The sequence below is a fragment of the Anabrus simplex genome, chromosome 1 (assembly GCF_040414725.1).
Source record: "Anabrus simplex isolate iqAnaSimp1 chromosome 1, ASM4041472v1, whole genome shotgun sequence".
Taxonomy (NCBI): domain Eukaryota; kingdom Metazoa; phylum Arthropoda; class Insecta; order Orthoptera; family Tettigoniidae; genus Anabrus; species Anabrus simplex.
The window spans coordinates 332,605,932-332,626,496 of NC_090265.1; the positions used below are offsets into that span (position 1 = coordinate 332,605,932).

Below are 20,565 nucleotides of genomic sequence, written 5' to 3' on the forward strand. Positions count from 1 at the left end.
CATGCGCTAGGAAATCATTCTTAGACAAGAGCGAAAACAAAAGTCACAGATAGTGCCATCGTCACAAGGTCATCAAACTAATAAATCAATAAATTTATAAATAAATGAATAAATAAATATGGTCAGGAAAGCCAAGAATAACGGACGAATAAACACACACCTCAATCTGCAAGCCTTCGGGCTGAGCAGCGGTCGCTTGGTAAGCCAAGGCCCTTCGGGGCTGTTGAGCCATGGGGTTTGGTTTGGATATAAATACATAAACAAATAAATAAATAAATAAATAAATAAATAAATAAATAAATAAATAAATAAATAAATAAATAAATAAATAAATAAATAAATAAATAAATAAATAAATATTTAATGACACCGTATATATTTGTTTTGTTGATTGGCTTCTATTAAATTTAAATTTACAATACCATGTTTACAGTGATATAAATCAACAATAATTCATCATTGTTTAGAAATACAAGTAGCTGAGTCTTCATTTTATCCTAAGCTGTGTCTAGTTAAAGGGTGACGACCACCTGTCTCTGCAACGTTGCTACACGCGTAGTGTTTGCCAGGCCATGATTTTTTTGCAATCGACTATTTTTGCAATTTGCTAGCGCACCCTCTCGGAGTAAAAACTACTGGATAGAGTTAGAATTATTTTTGGAGTTGGTAAACTTTTTTCTGAGGGAAGTTGTCAACACATCAACTGGTTCCTCCTCTATTGTAATCAACCTATTAAATGCTGATAAATGTGTTCTCCAGCCAGTTAAATCCGGGAGGGGGGGAGTACAGAATCCAGCCAATCAGCAAAGTGTTCTGGAAGATTCCCCTTATGGAACTATAAAAGCAGGGCACATTAGGGCTATCTTGGTTTTCATCAACGTCTCTCTATATATGTGGACTCATCGATATTTCGCTACATCTCCGATTTTTGATTGGCCGGGTGACGCCTCAACTATAATTCCGCACCTCGCCGACCGTACAAAAGCTTATAGGCTGGCACCAAGTCGGAGGTCAGCCTTCCCAACCATGAACTCTTGCATCGTACGTGTTGACCCTGCTATCTCCGAGGGGGACATCTACGTTGACCTTCGTACGACCGACGTCTATAGCGTCACCAGACTCTACAACGGCCCAGTCCCAGCACCAGACGTACTGCTGTTCTCCTCTACAGAAGACCTTCTCAGTTTTCAAGCTAATGGTGCTTTCATCCAACGGCGCCTCCACCGAGTGGAATCTACTCCGCCACACATATCAGCCCAGCTCATAGATGGCGACGAACCCATTACGACTACAACAGCCTCTCAGCCTGCTACAAGAACACCACCGTCGTATACATCACCTCCACTATCTTCGCCTTTCTGCTTCACCACCACCACCACCACCACCACCACCTCTGCTCACACCTTCCCCCATATTCCTATTACTACCAGAGTAATGTCCCATCCTTTTCCTCTAACGACGTCACCTTACCCCCTCCCTCCCACCTCTGATCAAACTAGTCTCCAGAGCCCATCCCTTCCACTTCCTATTGAAGGAACTCCCAACGATCCACCTGCAACCATGGCACGTCCACCACTGACACCACCACCGTCTGATTACAGCAACTTCTACAGCTGTGTCGTTCGTGGAGTGGATCCGAGCATAGCAGCTGAAGCCATCGCACACGAACTTCCCTAGGCAAGCCTTCCTGTAAGAAGAGCTTCTCGTATCTACAACGCAGACGGACCTACATTCTTAAACTACAGCTTCCGACTTCCGAAGACATCCAGCGCCTCATCGCCCAAAGACTACAACTCTACCATCGTGTTGAACCTTCTCGTTCTCCTCCACCACCCTTACATCGTTCTACCACACCCCGCAGCCGTCCCCGGCCGGCTCCTCCTCCTCCTCAATCACCTCGTCCACATCTTCGATATTATCCTCCCCCACCCAACTATTTTCCACCACCACCTATCAATCACCTTCGCCTTCTTACTTTCCTAGTCAACTTCTCCTCTTCATACAACGCCCTAGCACTACATCTCCCTGGCAATTTCGTGTAAACCTTCCCCCATTACCTATCTGTTCTGCATGTAAATACGTCACATCTCCCTAGCGAAGAGGCGCGCCCAAATCTTCTCACTTTTCACACCGCCAATTACCCATCTTCTTCTCCTTCTTTCACTTCTCCCTAATCCCGTCACCTCTCCTGGCCGGAGAGAGGGCGCAACCCTCTAGGTGGCCCGCCCCACCCTTCGGGGTGGGAAATGAAAACTTCTCGACAGACAGACAGACAGACAGACAGACAGACGGTCGTCTTGTCTGAATTGCTCCAGTGGTTGGGAGTGCGACTTGGCACGAGCCCAGGAGGCAGGAGCGAAGCCTGCTTGAGGAAGGTCCAGCGATACAAGGTACTGGCAGAATTTACCTAGACAGGTGATAGCGCCTGCGGATAGTTTAGGGGGAAGGTTTCAACCGTTTTCTTTTAATGTAACTTTGTCTGAGGACTCTATTTCTATTCTCTACTAATGCAAGGGAGCAAGAGTGATGACACTCTGCTGTTTGCCATTCAACCTTGCACTGGGTAACTAAAGTTTTCAAGCTCAAAATTTTGTAAATCTTGTCTCGGCGTTAAATGTTTCTCTTTTAGTCACACCTTGTAGTATGGAATTAGCCTCTGCATCATTGGGTCCTAAGCCCACTTAAGGTTTTAGCAATTTCTATAAGGAGTGCATGTGTTTCGCCTCCTTGGCTTTTGTTTATGGCCGATTATGTGCAAACGTTTTCTTTTTACTATTAAGGCCATGTAGTATGGGCACATATGCCCCTGTTTATTCTGCAACTGTTTCTACCTTTTGGTTCCCTTTAGGAGCAGTGCTTAAAGCTATTGTTATTGTCGAGCAATTGATGAACACTTTTAAAGTGGGGTCACCCAATGGGTTGACTAGTGTAATATTGTAGTGCATCAAAACTTGTAAAATTGTGTACCTTTCGGGAGCAATTATGCTCTTCTCTATGTAAAATTAACTACCTTGCAATTATCGCAAGTTTTGTACCTGATGTTCGGCGAGCTCATTAATATTGTTTGTTATTCATTAAGATTTTCTATCACTCAAGGAAAGAAATAACATTTCCAAATTAGTTATGCTAAATTCTGCTCTAGTTAATTCGCTGTCCAGCCATTCAATCCAGGCGCTTCTTATTCCTCTGTGAGCCACGGAAACTCCATAATAATAATAATAATAATAATAATAATAATAATAATAATAATAATAATAATAATAATAATAATAATAATATTTTGCCGCCGACTGAAAGTATTTATGCTTTGTGACCTAGGTGATGGATGCGTTTATCTGGAAATTCTGTTTTCCCTACCAAGTTTCACCACCGTCATCAACGTCAGTGCTTCCAGCAGTGAAATCGAAAGGTCCATGGAGATGGGTTAGAAAATAATTTGGCCACAGCATATTTAGCGTCAGGATACCAAATGTAAGAGGTTCTTAACATTTCGAGAAACCAAGAGCTTCAAAACATATTACAATCGAGCTAGGATATCAGACCTGAATATTGATCAAATAAGCATATGAGATTTAGGAATACTGTGAAGATTTCAACAGTGCTGTTTGAAATACTGAAGGTGGGTTAACCAAATATTATACGAACAAATCGAAGTGAACCGATCTATAAAGATAGGAATCAAAATTAAAGAGACATAAATTAATAAGGTACTTCCTAGAAACTCAGAACTTGGTACCAGAGAACCTAATACCTCCAAGATTCCTCGAAAAGTTGAAACCAAAACCCCTGGAGGGGCGAGCCGAGGGTGAAGTGGAAATTGGGGCTTGAAAGTAAAATATCGTAAGTATGCAAGCGTAACGAGCTCCTCACCAAGTGGGAAACTTTTTCCAAAGGTATAAGGCATGTGCGCTTAATTAAAAACAAAACACGTGTATTGACACTTAGGGTAATATAAATGTTTAATACGTCTATAGGAAAGAATAATATATGTACATATCTTACTGAATGTATTTTGGCTTTTTAATTTGAAGAACGCGAACGACCTAGGTAACTTTATTTATCTATTTCTGTAAAATCAAAAATAAGTTTGTTTGTTTGTTAAACAAATCTAATTTTCGTCGCCATAAGACCTATCTGTGTCGGTGCGACGTAAAGCAACTAGCACACACAAACAAATCTACACGTCCCCACTGATCAGAACGAAAATTTACACCAAGGCGCAAGAGGCACTCGAAAGGGTCACAAAGGTAGTTATATTGACAAATTCAAATTCAAATTACTCTAACATCATCATCATGTAACTATTTAAAAGTCGAACAGACTTATTAATTAAATTAAACTTCTACACCTCCACGTTGTAAGAAGGCACATAACAAAATCATCCATAAAGTAGGAAAAATATCGTTGTTGTAGACGCACCGAACACAGCTCATTTTATGCCCCTCACAGCAGAAAACAATACTCTGAAAGATCCAGTGGAACTCCAAAAAATAAACACTTTACGAGATATTTGCAAAAAACTTTCCGCTCTTGGAAACAAATCAAGGAATGGCCCAGTCGTAACCATGGCAACGCCAATTCAAGATGTCCCATTCAACTTTCCCTCTAGCTCTGTAATAGGCTGCCCCCCCCCCCCCCACCCAAATGACATCGGACCGTAAAACTGGGCTTAATTCACATGTAGTGCCGATTCCAGGTAACTGGTAAAAGGCCAGAGAGAAGACACAATAACATTTGTCACTGACGGAAAGGGAGTGTTCATCTGTACGTAATTTCTTGAAACGCGCATGTCTCGGCAATGCCAAATTTCATGTAGGACATCCAGTACCTAGTGGGAAAACAGAACATTATTATTGAGGGACAGAGTAGCTAAACAAGGTCGGACGTACAGGATTCATAATACAGGTTATATTTTACTAGTAATCAATCAATCAATCAATCAATCAATCAATCAATCAATCAATCAATCAATCAATCAATCAATCAATCAATCAATCAATCACTACTGATCTGCATTTAGGGCAGTCGCCCAGGTGGCAGATTTCCTATTTGTGTTCCTAGCCTTTTCTTAAATGATTGCAAAGAAATTGGAAATTTATTGTACATCTCCCTTAGTAAGTTATTCCAATCCCTAACTCCCCTTCCTATAAACGAATATTTGCCCCAATTTGTCCTCTTGAATTCCAACTTTATCTTCATATCGTGATCTTTCCTTTTAAAGAAACCACTCAAACTTATTCGTCCACTGATGTCCTCCCACGCCATCTCTCCACTGACAGCTCGGAACATACCACTTAGTCGAGCAGCTCGTCTCCTTTCTCCCAAGTCTTCCCAGCCCAAACTTTGCAACATTTTTGTAACGCTACTGTTTTGTCAGAAATCTCCTAGAACAAATCAAGCTGCTTTTCTTTGGATTTTTTCCAGTTCCTGAATCAAGCAATCCTGGTGAGGGTCCCATACACTGGAACCATACTCTAGTTGGGGTCTCACCAGAGACAAATATGCTGTCTCCTTTACATCCTTACTTCAACCACTAAATACCCTCATAACCATGTGCAGAGATCTCTACCCTTTATTTACAATCATATTTATGTGAATACCCCAATGAATATCTTTCCTTATATTAATACCTAGGTATTTACAATGATCCCCAAAGGGAACTTTCACCCCATCAACGCAGTAATTGAAACTGAGAGGACTTTCCCTATTTGTGAAACTCACAACCTGACTTTTAACCCCGTTTATCATCATACCATTGCCTACTGTCCATCTCACAACATTATCGAGGACATTTTGCAGTTGCTCACAATCTTGTAACTTATTTATTACTCTCTACAGAATAACATCTGCAAAAAGCCTTATCGCTGATTCCACTTCTTTACACATATTATCGATATATATAAGAAAACATAAAGGTCCATTAATACTGCCTTGAGGAATTCCCCTCTTAATTATTACAGGGACAGATAAAGCTTCACCTACTCTAATTCTCTGAGTTCTATTTTCTATAAACAGAGCCACCCATTCAGTCACTCTTTATCAAGTCCAATTGCACTCAATTTTGCCAGTAGTCTCCCATGATCTACCCTATCAAATTCCCAAGGCATTTCGCCAGCATAATCGACTGAACATCTAATAGCTATTAATAACTCAAGCTATACAGAAACAATAACAAACTTCTGAGGTGGTACATGGGAAATGTTCAGAAGTTAACAGACTTTTCATTGTTGTAAATACAGTTCCATGAAGAGTTATTAAATAATTTAAGTGATTGCATGAATGTGTATCCCTGTACTCACCGACTCCTCTCAGGGGTGTCCAAGTCCGTATCGTTCCTGGGCCTCTTCACCTGCAGAAGAAATAAAAACAAACAACATTAGAGGTCTAGTTAATCAGTGTAGCAAAACAATAGGAGTGGCGTGGTCAGGAGTCAGTCGTAAATCAGCAGCAATATTGGCGTCTGAAATTTGTTAATGAGAATGCAGGTCCGAGAAGCTGTCTGGAGAACGACACGAGGCTAGTAAAATATAGCAAGGGAATATGGAAACAATTGTGTTTCATTATCAACACCGTGCCCTTGTCAGTGTGAAAACTCTTCAATAACAGATCTGATTATGGAGTCTGCAGCTCTAGATTGGCAAAGGTACCTGATGACTTCAAACACACGTCGTTCCAAGCTTCTCCGGGAATGGTCGTGGGTGGAATGCTAGCTGCTATCATAGCTAGGATTTGAAGAACCGTCCTCATTCATAATAGAGCAACTCCAGGTCCCACTGTGGAACGTGACCTTATATTAGGATGCGAAGATAGGTCTATTCTCTCGCTATTACTTAATTAGGACAATTGGACCAGCTGAGCAGAGAAAGGAAATTTCCCCAGAAGGTAAAACGAGAACGTAGATTGGCGACTACACGGCACCTAGCATTTTTTTCACTTGTGTCAATCCTTACACTATTATTTTTCTGTTTGACCTCTGTTGATCAACTCCTCTTCTCTTCCGACACCGACGGTAATAGGTTTACAAGACCTGGAGAGTTTTCATTTTCGCGTCTTTCTATTGCCGATACCATCATTCTTGGTAGCACTTCACTCTTTATCGCACAAGACTGTGTTCGGTGAAAGCACAGAATCGAAAGCAGGTTTCGTATAATTTTATTAGAATTTCAGTGACATATAGGACTGCATATTTAATGATAAAGGATTGATAGCAGGTAGAGAAGAAGGGAGCCAAACGTGAATCCTGCCCCTCATTTTGTTCAATGCTGCTCTCTGGTGGCACGAAGACACGGTACTTTCCTTTGAGGCTCGCAGGTAAACTGAGGTAACACACTCAATAGACGTTCGGTGAATGGACGTGCGAATGGATAATCGTAAAAGTCTTCAGTGCCTTATATCGCAGGCGCTGCATCACTTCATCATAGACCGAGCTCGATAGCTGCAGTCGCTTAAGTGCGGCCAGTATCCAGTATTCGGTATTCGGGAGATCCTGGGTTCGAACCCCGCTGTCGGCAGCTCTGAAGATGGTTTTCCGTGGTTTCCCACTTTCACATCAGGCAAATGCTGGGGCTGTACCTTAATTAAGGCCACGGCCGCTTCCTTCCCACTCCCAGCCCCTTCCTGCCCCATCGTCGCCATAAGACCTATCTGTGTCAGTGCGACGTAAAGCAGATTAAAAAAAAACATCATAGTGAATGTGTTACTTCTCTCATGACGTTGACGTCAGAAAGGTCATCTGGTCGTAAAAACTCGCTACGAAGATTCATCTCACTCCATACCCGACCCTGTAGAGAAACGGGACAAGGGTGTCGGTTGATGCAGAGTGGGTCTTGGGTCATAGGTGGCCACGGCTGGTTCGTGGTCCAACAGCTCGGCACTCTGACCGCTCAACCGAGCAGGGGAGGGGTGGCTTACGGTTCTACCGTGGCTCTACGCTTCTGCATTCGGGAGACAGGAAAGGATTGGACCTTACTGCTGGCTCCAACCATCGGCTGTCCTGAGAATGGATTTCCGCGGTTTTCCACTCTCCTGCATTAAGACGAATGCCGGAACAGTTCCTAGCATAGGCCACGGCCACCAACCCTCTCACCTTCTCCGAGCTTCTCCTTCAGTGTAACAAATCTCCCGGCCTGAGAGACGGCGTCGCCGTCTAAGAGGCCCGCCTCCCCCTTCAGGGGAGGAATGAAAATATGTTAGTAGTAGTAGGGGCAAGGGTTCGACGTACACACACACACACACACACACACACACACACACACACACACACACACACACACACACACACACACACACACACACAGAGAGAGAGAGAGAGAGAGAGATAAATGACTCATTGAAATACTTTATTGTATACTAGCAGCTTCACACGCACGGAAATTATTTCTGTGGTAATTTATAGGCCTATTGATGAACACTAGAAATTGTATCGAACAGAAAGAAGAGTATAGGTGTAGAGAAATCATTAGAAAAGCTTTAGAGCCATTAGAAAACCATCACCGAGCTCGATAGCTGCAGTCGCTTAAATGCGGCCAGTATCCAGTATTCGGGAGATAGGTGGTTCGAACCCCACTGTCGGCAGCCCTGAAGATGGTTTTCCGTGGTTTCCCATTTTCACACCAGGCAATTGCTGGGGCTGTACCTTAATTAAGGCCACGGCCGCTTCCTTCCCAGTCTTAACCCTTTCCTGTCCCATCGTCGCCATAAGACCTATCTGTGTCGGTGCGACGTAAAACCAGTAGCAAAAAAAAAAAAGAAAACCATCAGAACCATTAGAATATCACAGAGTGGGCATACACAACATCACGATTGGCAAGAATCGCTAGTACTGGCACCTTCAATGATACAGGGGAATAAAAAAAAAAGAACATGTCTGGTGCCAGAATTAGATCATTTGGATGGCTTTGGATTCCATGCAGCCAGTTACAGTTGAGAGTGTGAATGCCTACACTTGGTCAACGTAGTGGCCTTCGGTTCAGAGAGTCCCGGGTTGAATTCTCGGCTGGGTCGGAGAATTAAGCCGCATCTGTTGATGTTTGCCTGGAGGTGTTAGTGTTCGTCTTAACACATACATTTTTAATTAACTTACATAAATCCAACCATCACAGAAGCACGTAATAGTTAGGAATGGTGATTTTTAGCGTTTTGAAGTCACAAATGTAGCATATACATTTGGAAATTAGTGTTTTGAAAAAAATCGTAGAAATTGAGCTAATTCTGAGAAATAGGCAATGACTCTTGATATTATTAATGTGAAATTAAAACATAATTTGCACATAGCTAATAGTAAAATAAAATTATACGAAGTATAATACAAGTGTACGTCTATTTACGTCACTTAGCATGCGCATGCTTACATTTTTGTCGACCACTGAAGTTGTCCCTGGGATTCTGAGGCACGCAGGTGAACTTGCGGCTGTCAATGACTTATCATGACGAACTCTCTTCTTGGTTCTCTGTGATAATTCCCAGTTTCATATTTTTTGCTTTAATAGCTACTCTTGATTTTCTCTTGTCCTTGCAGCATAAAAGACAAACATAAGGTTAATATTCAAAAAGTACCGGGCGAGGTGGCCGTGCTGTTAGGAGCGCGCAGCTGTGAGCTTGCATCCGGGAGATAGTGGGTTCGAACCCCACTGTCGGCAGCCCTGAAGATGGTTTCCCGTGGTTTCCCATTTTCACACCAGACAAATGCTGGGGCTATACTTTAATTAAGGCCTCGGCCGCTTACTTCCCACTCCTAGCCCTTTTTGTCGCATCGTCGCCATAATACCTATCTGTGTCGGTGCGACGTACAATTGTAAAAAAAAAAAAATCATCAAAAAGTTGACAACCGGCAGATGTATAAAGCCTTTAAACGTTACAAGGGCAATTTCCATAGCAACTCTAATAATAATAATAATAATAATAATAATAATAATAATAATAATAATAATAATAATATTAATAATAATGTTATTTGCTTTACGTCCCACTAACTTCTTTTACGGTTTTCGGCGACGCCGAGGTGCCGGAATTTTGTCCCGCAGGAGTTCTTTTACGTGCCAGTAAATCTACAGACACGAGGCTGACGTATTTGAGCACCTTCAAATAGCACCGGACTGAGCCAGGATCGAACCTGCCAAGTTGGGGTCAGAAGGCCAGCGCCTCAACCGCCTGAGCCAGTCAGCCCGGCGTTGCAACTCTCCATCGGCTCTGAACTTGAGACTTCCACACGACCGACACTTACGTTTCTCGTATTTTTCACTTTATCCGTAAAAAGTATAGAACAAACAAGTTTGTAGAATTATATTCTAAAGTTTTGTCACGAGCAACTGCCCTGCAAAACCAACCGTAAAAGAGATACATCGAGATTTAAGTTTAAGCCCCCTCTATGCTGATTTTTGAACAATTATAGCCAAGTCCTACTCGCCATTATCCTAAACTTAAATAGCAAGTTTCATGAAAATACACCAACCCCTTCTCCCGTGATGCTGTAACATGGGCTGCATCTAATCAGTTGGTGAACGGCAATAGTTTAACGGTCCTGGCGGCATTATTTGTACACCTCGGACAATTATTTGAACAATGTAGTGTCGAGGGTATACAATTTACAAATAGAAATGCACAAATTCTTAGAGACTCGTACACGGCATATTTTTGACGAAACAGAACAGAATGTTTTGTTTAGTACTTTGTAGGGGGTTAATTTCGTTTTACTTACCACCTAAAGGCGCCGCAGCATTGATTTGGCGAGTTTTTTCGTCACTTCTTCGGAAATAGAGGCCCATTTTTCGGGAAGAGCCGTTACTATATAGCCCACCTCGTAGTTTACATTAAGTCCAGTATTCGGGAGATCGTGGGTTCGAACCCCACTGTCGGCAGCCCTGAAGATGGTTTTCCGTGGTTTCCCATTTTTACACCAGGCAAATGCTGGGACCGCTTCCTTCCCACTCCTAGCCCTTTCCTGTCAAGCGTCGCCGTAAGGCCTATTTGTGTCGGTGCGATGTACAACAAGTTGTAAAATAAAAGCACATTTTCCTTATCCTAATCCCCAAAATATTTCGTAAGTGTTCAATTGGATTATCTGGGGATTGGGAAGGGGTATGAAGCTGCTTCGGAACATTATACACCAACGACAGCCGAGTATTATGGTCGTATATTTGGGATCGTTGTCTTTCTGGAGGTTCATTTGTTCGGCATTGGCAGCTAGACGTATTTTCAAAATGTCAGTACACATTTTATGATTCATTTTACAGTCTTTAACAGGAAGGTTCCCTACTTCGGCATCACTAATGCACCACCACACTAATACATTTCCACCTGCGTGTGACTGTGGGATGCAAGTTCTTACACTCAAGCTCAGTATTCTTTTTTACGCCATACCATCTGTCATCAGTCTTACCCAAACATATTAACCTTACTTTCATTGGAAAAAATAATTCTTCCAAAAAGCGGGTTCTTTGTTTTGCGAAAGAAAGACGTTTCTTCAGATTCACTTCGGAAACTGAAAACGTCTTGCGAACGACGTGATCGCTGTAGGCGTACTCTTCGTACAACATGGCGCACCTTGCTTTCAGATATTAACATACTTTGAATGGACAACTCTGTCACAATCTTTCGGGCATTGAATTCTGACTTTATTAATAGGACGTACCACTTTACGCCTCTCTCTAGAAGTCAGTTTGTCTGGACATCCACCTCTTGGCATGTTTTGCACAGAGTTAGTTGCACAATTACAGACTGTACTGTCGAGTGAGGTCTTCCGACAAGCGCTAATATCTCCCGCGAAGATGTCCACTGACTGTGAAGTCTAATAACAAGTTCGCACCCTGCTTCACTGCTTCTTTTAACTACGCGGCCCTGACGCAACTTTGCGTTCACTCATCCACACACATCTGCAGTCGACTAACGACTGAACTATTGTACAGCTTGTCTGACGAGCACTCTTCATATCAAAACTGAGCTAGTGTCACTGTTTTCATGTCCGTACGAATACTTTCGACGCATGAAATATCTTTAGTGCTGCTTGTTTATTTCGTTATACTTCACAGTGTACTGCATATTGTGAACAAATAAAGAAAAAAAGGACCGTAAGAAATGTAGCCTATTGGATTTGAAAACCGTCATCGTTCAACATTGAATGTACAGCACAGATGTGCAGGTGGACGGATACTTAGGCGTTCACTGTGGGCTATAATTTGTCCTGTCCGGTATAAAACAAAGTATCAGGTTAATATTCAACAAGTACAGACAGAAAGACAACTTCTTACAGGTTAAATAATGACTTAAAAGAAAAATACATGTATAATGAAGCAAAATCAGAATTTTAAAGAAAAGCTTAATATACAAGATTAAGTCGTAGAACATACCTGGATATTTTATTCTGTCATTCGTGTTCTCCTATAAATTACAATTAAACTGAATTGACTGAAATATGTTTCAGTATCTTCACTGATGGTAGGACCCCACATACATTGAAGAACTGCTTGGGCAAACTCTGGGTATTTGAGCTTAATAGCAAACAGTATTTGCAGGTAGTCCTCTGTTTAATTTTCCAAAAGAAGAATCATCATAATGTAATGAAGGCAAAGTCTTTTCGCCGCAGCCATTCTCCTGTCCTCTGCTGCTCAGTCATAAGGTAGCTACGTATTATTGGAATAACTGTCGGTTTCACATTTATATCGCATTTTATTATAACGCATTTTGAGTAAAATTAACATTTTATCACGTTTTCTAAAAAAAAATAATTAAAAAGTGGTTTACAGGTCGTGAAAAAAATTTTTTTTAACGATCTGCTTTACGCCGCACCGACACGAATAGGTCTCATGGCGACGATGGGATAGGAAAGAGCTAAGAGTGGGAAGGAAGCGGCCGAGGCCTTAATTGAGATACAATCTCAGTATTTGCCTGGTGTGAAAATGAGAAACCACGGAAAACCATCTTCAGGGCTGCCGACAGTGGGGTTCGAATCCACTATCTCCCGAATGCAAGTTCACAGTTGCGCGCCCCTAACCGCACGGTCAACTTGCTCCGTTGTGAAACATAAAAATACAGATGTACAAGTCTTTAAGAGCGTTTCGCTTAATATCGCTATTGCGAAAAATCACTACCTCTAGTAATAGTGAATACATTCCTCCAAATAGGGTTGGCGTCGAGAAAAACATTCTTACAACACATCAACTACCAACCACCACAGAAACACGTGAATATATCCATCCACATAGGATTCGCGTCAAGAAACACATTCGGCCGAAACAATTGACTTAATTCATATGTAAAGCCGACCCCAAGGAAGAATCCACAAGAAGGTTACGATATAATATTCCCATACTTCATGCATGGTGCTGTGGTCTAGCCACTCGTCTCCCGGGTTTGAATCTCAGCGACTCCTTGACCAGTAGCCTACGTGGTGAGGGGAAGAGTATCAAGCCTCAGCCTCCCGGCCAAATTCTAACCTGACCCTGGGTGCTCCACCGAGCCAACATAAACATAAGGTGCAAAGGTGACGTTGAAGAAAAATATTGTTTCTTTCTTATTTATTTATTTATTTATTTATTTATTTATTTATTTATTTATTTATTTATTTATAAGAACTCTTCGTAGGTGCTTAATTCCCCTCCTACTATGTTTAAAAAAAGGATTTTAAATTTCCTGACGGTCAACTATCTTGTATATAGAGTTTACATCGGGAGTTCCCTCGGATGCGGAAGTCTAGACTTGGCTCTATAGTTGTAACACAATCTCTCTTTAGCAGTGGGAGTAATGAAAACCGAAACCTAAGCTAACCTCCTTCCTCATCAGGCTCGAACGCTTGTAAAGGACGGAGGTTCACAGTTCACTCTCGTCAGCATCAAATATAGGTGCCATTCTACATTCCATTCAAAGTCGTTCCTGTGGATTCACTTTTGTGGGTAGATATCATAATTCGCCAACAGACACGAGAACGTAATTTGTATCTGGGACCAGCTTGATTCTATGATGGTATCTGCGGTCGTGATGAGGATGAAATGATGATGAAGACGACACATACACCCAGCCCCCTTGCCAGCGAAATTAACCAATGATGGTTAAAATTCAGACGCTACCGGGAATCGAACCCGGGACCCCTGTGACCAAAGGCCAGCACGCTAACCATTCAGCCATGGAACCGGACGGTATCTGCGGTATTCTTTAACTAGAGTAGACGTGACAGTGACTGGCAGGTCTGTAGCATCACTTAGAAACCCGTTGAGATTAAATGGAAATTTTCGTCCTTGTGGAGCTGATTTCACGGAACTACAATTCCTGTGGCTTGTTATGACTAGGCCTCGGAATTTTAGGTAGTGGGTTGGGATGGTAGAATAACATCTACGGCATCCCCTGCCTGTCATAAGAGGCAATTAAAAGGGACCCCAGGACCTTTTCATTTGGGAGCGCGGTTTGGCTACCACGGGGGCCTTAGCCGAGTACTGCCATTGCTTCCACCTGGTAGGGTGCCATCCTATCAAGATTTAGGCACCTCAAAAGACTACAAAATTCTGAATTAGACACTAAAAATGAAAATAAATATCCTTTAAATATTTCAGGATAAACATTAACTTTACAACATAACGTCCTAGTTTTATGCATAATACCAGCAGCAAAGTAAATCTGCGATATATGGAAGTTAATACCACAGTAAAATATACATTCGCTGCATGATCAAATTCATCAGCGCCCATATGACAGTTTGTAGGTGGGGGGGGGGGGGGCGGCAAGACCTGGGGGTACGTAGTATTTTAAATATTTTGGAAGATAAATGGCAACTTGTATTCTGTGGTAGTATAACCCACAGTGTTCCCTGCCTGTTGGTGGGGAACGGTACTACCGCTTCTACGTAATACTGACTTTTACATCATTTTCTTGAAAGGAAAACACCTGACTAGACTAGATTTTTGCCTTTCCCTGAGAGCTAATGGGGGGGGGGCACCTTTCCCCCGAGTATGGGCGCCCTTGATCAAATTAGCTTTACAGTAAATATGAGTCATGAACAATGTAGCGACACAGGAAATATTTGTATTGCATGACCATTTTATGTAAATTTTATGTACATTTTTCACGTGGAAAACAGAAAGAGCACTGATATGAGACTCGACTGTTATTCCGAATACAACCAAACGTTACTAAAACTGACGAGGATCTTTAGCAGTAAATTATAAAAGCTCGACCGAATTTCGAGCTCCTTAGCTGAACAGTCACCGTCGTGACCTCCGGTTCAGAAGACCGCGGGCTCGATTTCCAGCCGAGTCAGTTATTTTAACTGAATATGGTTAATTCCTCTAGCTCGAGAACTAATAAGTGTTTGTATTCGTCTCAGTGCACTTTAATTCATCTACAGTATTTACAACATACCACACTACTAACCACCACAGTCACAGGCAGTAGAGAATATATTTTTCTACAAAGGCTTGACGTCAGAAAGGGCATCTGGTCGTAAAAGTAGGCCAAATCATTTCAAACATCAACCCCCAAAAAATTGAAAAAAAAGGCCAAGAAGAAGTAAGTTAATTCTTTACCTGTTAAACAAAGGAAAGTGGAATGTTTTCGCAGCGCAACTCAATACTGTCAGGTACGAACGAATTGAAGTTCGTCAGTATATCTCTCGGTATTGTATCCTTCTCGTAAAAATTGTTATCCGGAGTATATGACCACTTGTGAACACATCACACACATCCACACACAGTAAAACTCAACCCCGGTATATCTTAGATAGAGTACAGACACTACTGTTGGGTGTAATTCGCGCCACGATGTTCGACAGCAGAACACGTGTGTGCTTCCCAATTCGGAATCGCTTGCACTGTCAAAGACAATCCCACTGTCGTCTAATTTCTTTATTCCTTGCTACCTCGACTATTTTTCGAAATCCTTCTGTAGTGTACCGGCAGCACTGTCTACGCGATGTGTTACTGATATTTTTGACAGGCCGTCAAATAGAAGAGAAATTACAAGAATGTCGGCAGAAGTATTATTTAAAAGTGGTGTCGCATATCAAATGAAATCCAACCTGTGATTTATATTGTCTCTTGCTTTTCCTTGAGAAGCCTGCCTGGTTAAGACATCAAATCTATAAATGGTCTGACACCGCAGTTAGGCGGTTGAAGTCCCATTGGTCGAGAACATTTTGATCATCAGAATGTTGGTCAGCAGGGTAAGAAAAGTGGTTGTATACAATTTCAAACCACAGACATCAACATTGTTGGTGCTTTGAAGAATTATAATTTGTTCTTAATACTTTTCTTAATATTGAAATGTTGTATTTCCATTTTTCTTACTCTTCTTCTGTATTATTATTTAACGTTCCTTCTGTAGCTAACAAAGGTTGGTGGCCAGGATTGTTGAGGCATAAAGCCTATGAGGTCTGACACACTGTAGGTAGCCAGCTCGACTCTGCTGGTGGAAAAAAAATCACCATCAGAATGCTAACTGGCGTGGAGGTGGTGTTATATAATTTCTAATCACTAGATTGCGTGCCAAGAGTCTGAATTCAATTCCAAATCTCTCCGCGATGTTCACGTCGAGTAACGACGCTGTCGGATGGGGAATGTTAAGCCTTCGGCAGACCCCTTGGTGATATTCGACAGTAGTAAGCTATGTGCCAACGTCAGGTTACATCCTCTTCCTATCTCATTACCATCAAAATTCCACATCCAGGTGGGCATGTCGCACATGGGCGTTAAATAGAAAGACCTGCACCATGTCCTCGGACACTCCCACACATAAAGAATACTGGGCTAAGACGAAAACTCACCAGAGTAAGGAACCACTTGGTCCAAGGGGGCCTCAATGAAACAAGAAGAAGAAGAAGAAGAAGAAGTTATTTAACGCCAAGGGCCCATGAACTGGAGTGATCACATTTCACCATTCACAAATACCACCGACCTCAACTGGGATGAAACCCACAGAAGGACGACTAACAGACTGCGCCATTGAGGTCGTATGATTCTGGCGCCCGCAGAATACGCTGTATCCAAAATAATAATAATAAATAATTGCTTTATGTCCCACTAACTACTTTTACGGTTTTCGGAGACACCGAGGTGCAGGAATATAGTCCCTCCGGAGTTCTTTTACGTGTCACTAAATCTACCGATACGAGGCTGACATATTTTGAGCACCTTCAAATACCACCGCACTGAGTCAGGATCGAACCTGCGAAGTTGGGGTCAGAAGGCCAGCTCCTCAACCGTCTGAGGAAGCGACCCAGCATTTGCCTGGTGTGAAAATGGGAAACCACGGAAAACCATCTTCAGGGCTGCCGACAGTGGAATTCGACCCCACTATCTCCCGGATGCAAGCTCACAGCTGCGCGCTCCTAACCGCACGGCCAACTCGTTCAGTGAGCTTAATTTTAAACCGTCTAGTAGTTAATACAAGTACACGCAAATTCTGATAGTGTATATTTTTAATTAGCCTAAAACGTAATTTTTATTGCGTAAATGTCCTCAGGTTTTTTTTTAAGCGTATGGCTTTCTAGTGCCGGGAGTGTCCGAGGACATATGACTCGCCATTTCTGTAACTGCTTTTCTCTGGGGGTTAGCTTATGCACCGCTGTGTGAAAGCGTTGTCTGTGGGTGTAGGTGTGATTGGACGAACTAGGAATAAAAAGGAAGAGACACCATCCCGGCATTTGCCTGCAGTGGAAATGGGGAAACGACAGAAAACAATTTCAAGGATGATCGACGGGGGATTAAAACACACCTGCCTCCTAAGTACAAAGCTAGCAGCCAGTCTGGAACTCACTGAGCGAACCTGTTAGATACGTCAATTTGGTGTGTGTACGACGGTTAAATGCCTTTGCTGGCAGGACCTAGTGTTTACAGTGCACTCTCTCTTCTAGTATATGCTAGAGCAATTTTGTTACTTTCATAGATCTGTCTCTGTCTTATCCTTGGCTTTGACAATATGAAAGTGACTGAGGTATGAGCGTTGCTAGTAATGCCAATCCTTATGCAGCCAGTCCCTGCTATGAATGGTGTGAAAATGTTTCTCATAGGGTCGGTTGGTGTATGCATTTCAGTGGGCTTGGCAGACTGATATGTAATAGCAACTCTGGCTCGGTGAGGAAAGCAACGGGAAACTACCTCACTCCTCATTTCCCTAGTACGCCTCTTCAGTGATGCCTAGGCCATCTATGATAGCTGATGGCAGAGCTGTTGAGGATCCCACCAGCGGCATCGCTGACGGACTGAACATACATGCATACGGCGGTTACACTGGAAAAGAAGTGTAATTTATCAAAGAATTCGCCAAAAGCTGAAGTGCATAATAACTTCTAGGATGGCCGAGAGTGGAATTTAAATTCACATTTCTCTTTTTCATTACCGTATGTTAGTCTACCTGAGACTGACTGAACGCCATCCATAGATTAATCTTCCAGTGGGCGGAAGCATTGGAAAATATTCTGCTTGTTGTAAGAAGCGTCCATTAGAAAGCTACATGTTAGTGTGATGCAGCATCATTTTGTGTGAGGTGTATATGAGTTATAGGGATGTTGAAGAAGCTACAAACACCCAGTCCCCAAGCCAAGGGAATTGAACATTTCAGATTGAAATCCCCGACCCGGCTGGGAGTGGAACGAAGGGCACTACGCGGACCATTCAGCCAACGAGGTGAAATTACAAGGACATTACCGAGAGAGACATTCGACAAATTTCCAAGTTCTCTGAAATTATTTAAGAAAAGACAAACCAACAACTGATGGGGAATCAGCCACCTGGGTGACTGCCCTAAATGCAGATCAGCGGTGATTGACTGATTGACTGATGACACGGAAAAGTCACAGTAATAACTGAAAATGAGGATAAAACTAGCACCCGCCGAAGTGAAGTGTAAATATCGCCCGCTGAATTGAACGCAATACAAATGTTTCAACGCGTGTACGAGGTGATTAATGAGAATAGTTAGGAGTATAGCAGTTCTACAAGTATTGCAGTTGTTCTCAGCATAATTAAGGAATTTGTGGTGGAGGGAGAAACGTCGCCCTCTAATGGAGGGCTGAGTGCGTCCCGTTCCGCAGCTAGAGTTTCATCGAATTATCATAAACCTCGCGCTTCTTCCTGCGCCACCAGAGATCTTGTATAAAAAAAAGAAACAAAAAAGAACTGGAGGTGGAAATTAGCAGTCGCGCATACTTCAGAACAGCCACTTGCCTTCAGTCATTTTTTGCCATTAAAAACGTTCTTATCTTCCTACTTGAGGTTAATTAAATCAAAAATACATTGTACTATTTTATTTAGACTGTGTGTAATGCATCAAAGAAATTAAAACAGGCCTTTCAAAATATGAAAGAAATCTTTTAACAAATACCCATATCAGTTTAGAAACAAGAAAGGCTTTTGTAAAATCCTTTGTCTGGAGTTGTGAGAGTTGGACCATTGGAAAAAAGGAAATAGATTCATTAGAAGCAACTGGAATGTGAATTTGGAGAAAAATGACGAATACACGATGGACTAAAAAAAAAAAAAATAGACGAATCGAGAAGTTCTAAAGAAAGTCAATAGGCAACGGAGACTGACATGAAATGTCGTATGGCTTTTAGTGCCGCGATATCCCAGGACGGGTTCGGCTCGCCAGTGCAGGTCTTTCTATTTGACGCCTGTAGGCGACCTGCGCGTCGTGATGAGGATGAAATGATAAAGACTACACATACACCCAGCCCCCGGGCCATTGCAATTAACCAATTAAGGTTAAAATCCACGACCCGGCCGGGAATCGAACCCGGGACCTTCTGAACCGAAGGCCAGTACGCTGACCATTCAGCCAACGAGTTGGACTCTGAGACTGATAAAGGATATGGAAAGAAGGAAGTTAAAACTTGTAGCTCATATCCTGAGACACAAAGACTTTCTAGTAAACGTCTTTGACTGGGCGAGTTGGCCGTGCGCGTAGAGGCGCGCGGCTGTGAGCTTGCATCCGGGAGATAGTGGATGGGCTCAACGCCTTGTCCTAGACCGTGGATGTGTGATTTCTGAACTGTCTCACTATTTAAAGAGATCGCTTATTACTTTCAAAACAAGCAATCTTGTAGTTTTACGTGGCTGTTGAAACCAGGATCATAGCCACGCGACCTCCAATTTTACGTGGAATCCGAAGCATAGTGACGTGAAGTCTCATTTCAAAATCCCACATACACAGACCATTCGAACTACGGCCACCTTCGTATCAAGCCAGTGAAATTCCCAGTAGGCTATCATGCCCCTTCCCCGCTATTACTGTTAAAACTGGTTAAGAGGCAAAAATAAAGCTCAGATAAAACGAGATTACCAGCTCCAACATGGACGTTGGGCAAAATAGTTAAATTTAGCGAAGGTAATCACTTCTACATGATCACATCACCCTAAAGGCAGTACTTTCTATTCACTGTGGAAATATCGCTAATTAAGAATTAAATGGTGAATTAAAGATTAGAACTTTTCTGGATGGTTCCAATAATAGTAGAGTTGATTTCGTCAGGGAACTTAGCCGGGAATCGAACCCGGAGCTTCCGAGTAAGAGGCAAGCTCGCTACCCTTAAACCACGGAGCCAGCAATAGGTTTCACACTAGCAATATTTTAAACAATCTTCTTGTA

General features: G+C 42.3%; 1 protein-coding gene across 1 annotated transcript in view; it reads right to left on the reverse strand.

Moving 5' to 3' along the window:
• Positions 1-20,565, reverse strand: part of eya (eya transcriptional coactivator and phosphatase 2) — a 289,761-nt gene that overhangs the window by 223,172 nt on the left and 46,024 nt on the right. Inside the window, exon 3 of the mRNA XM_067134855.2 lies at positions 6,300-6,349. Coding sequence (XP_066990956.1) covers positions 6,300-6,349 — 50 coding nt within the window. The remainder of the gene's footprint in view (positions 1-6,299; positions 6,350-20,565) is intronic.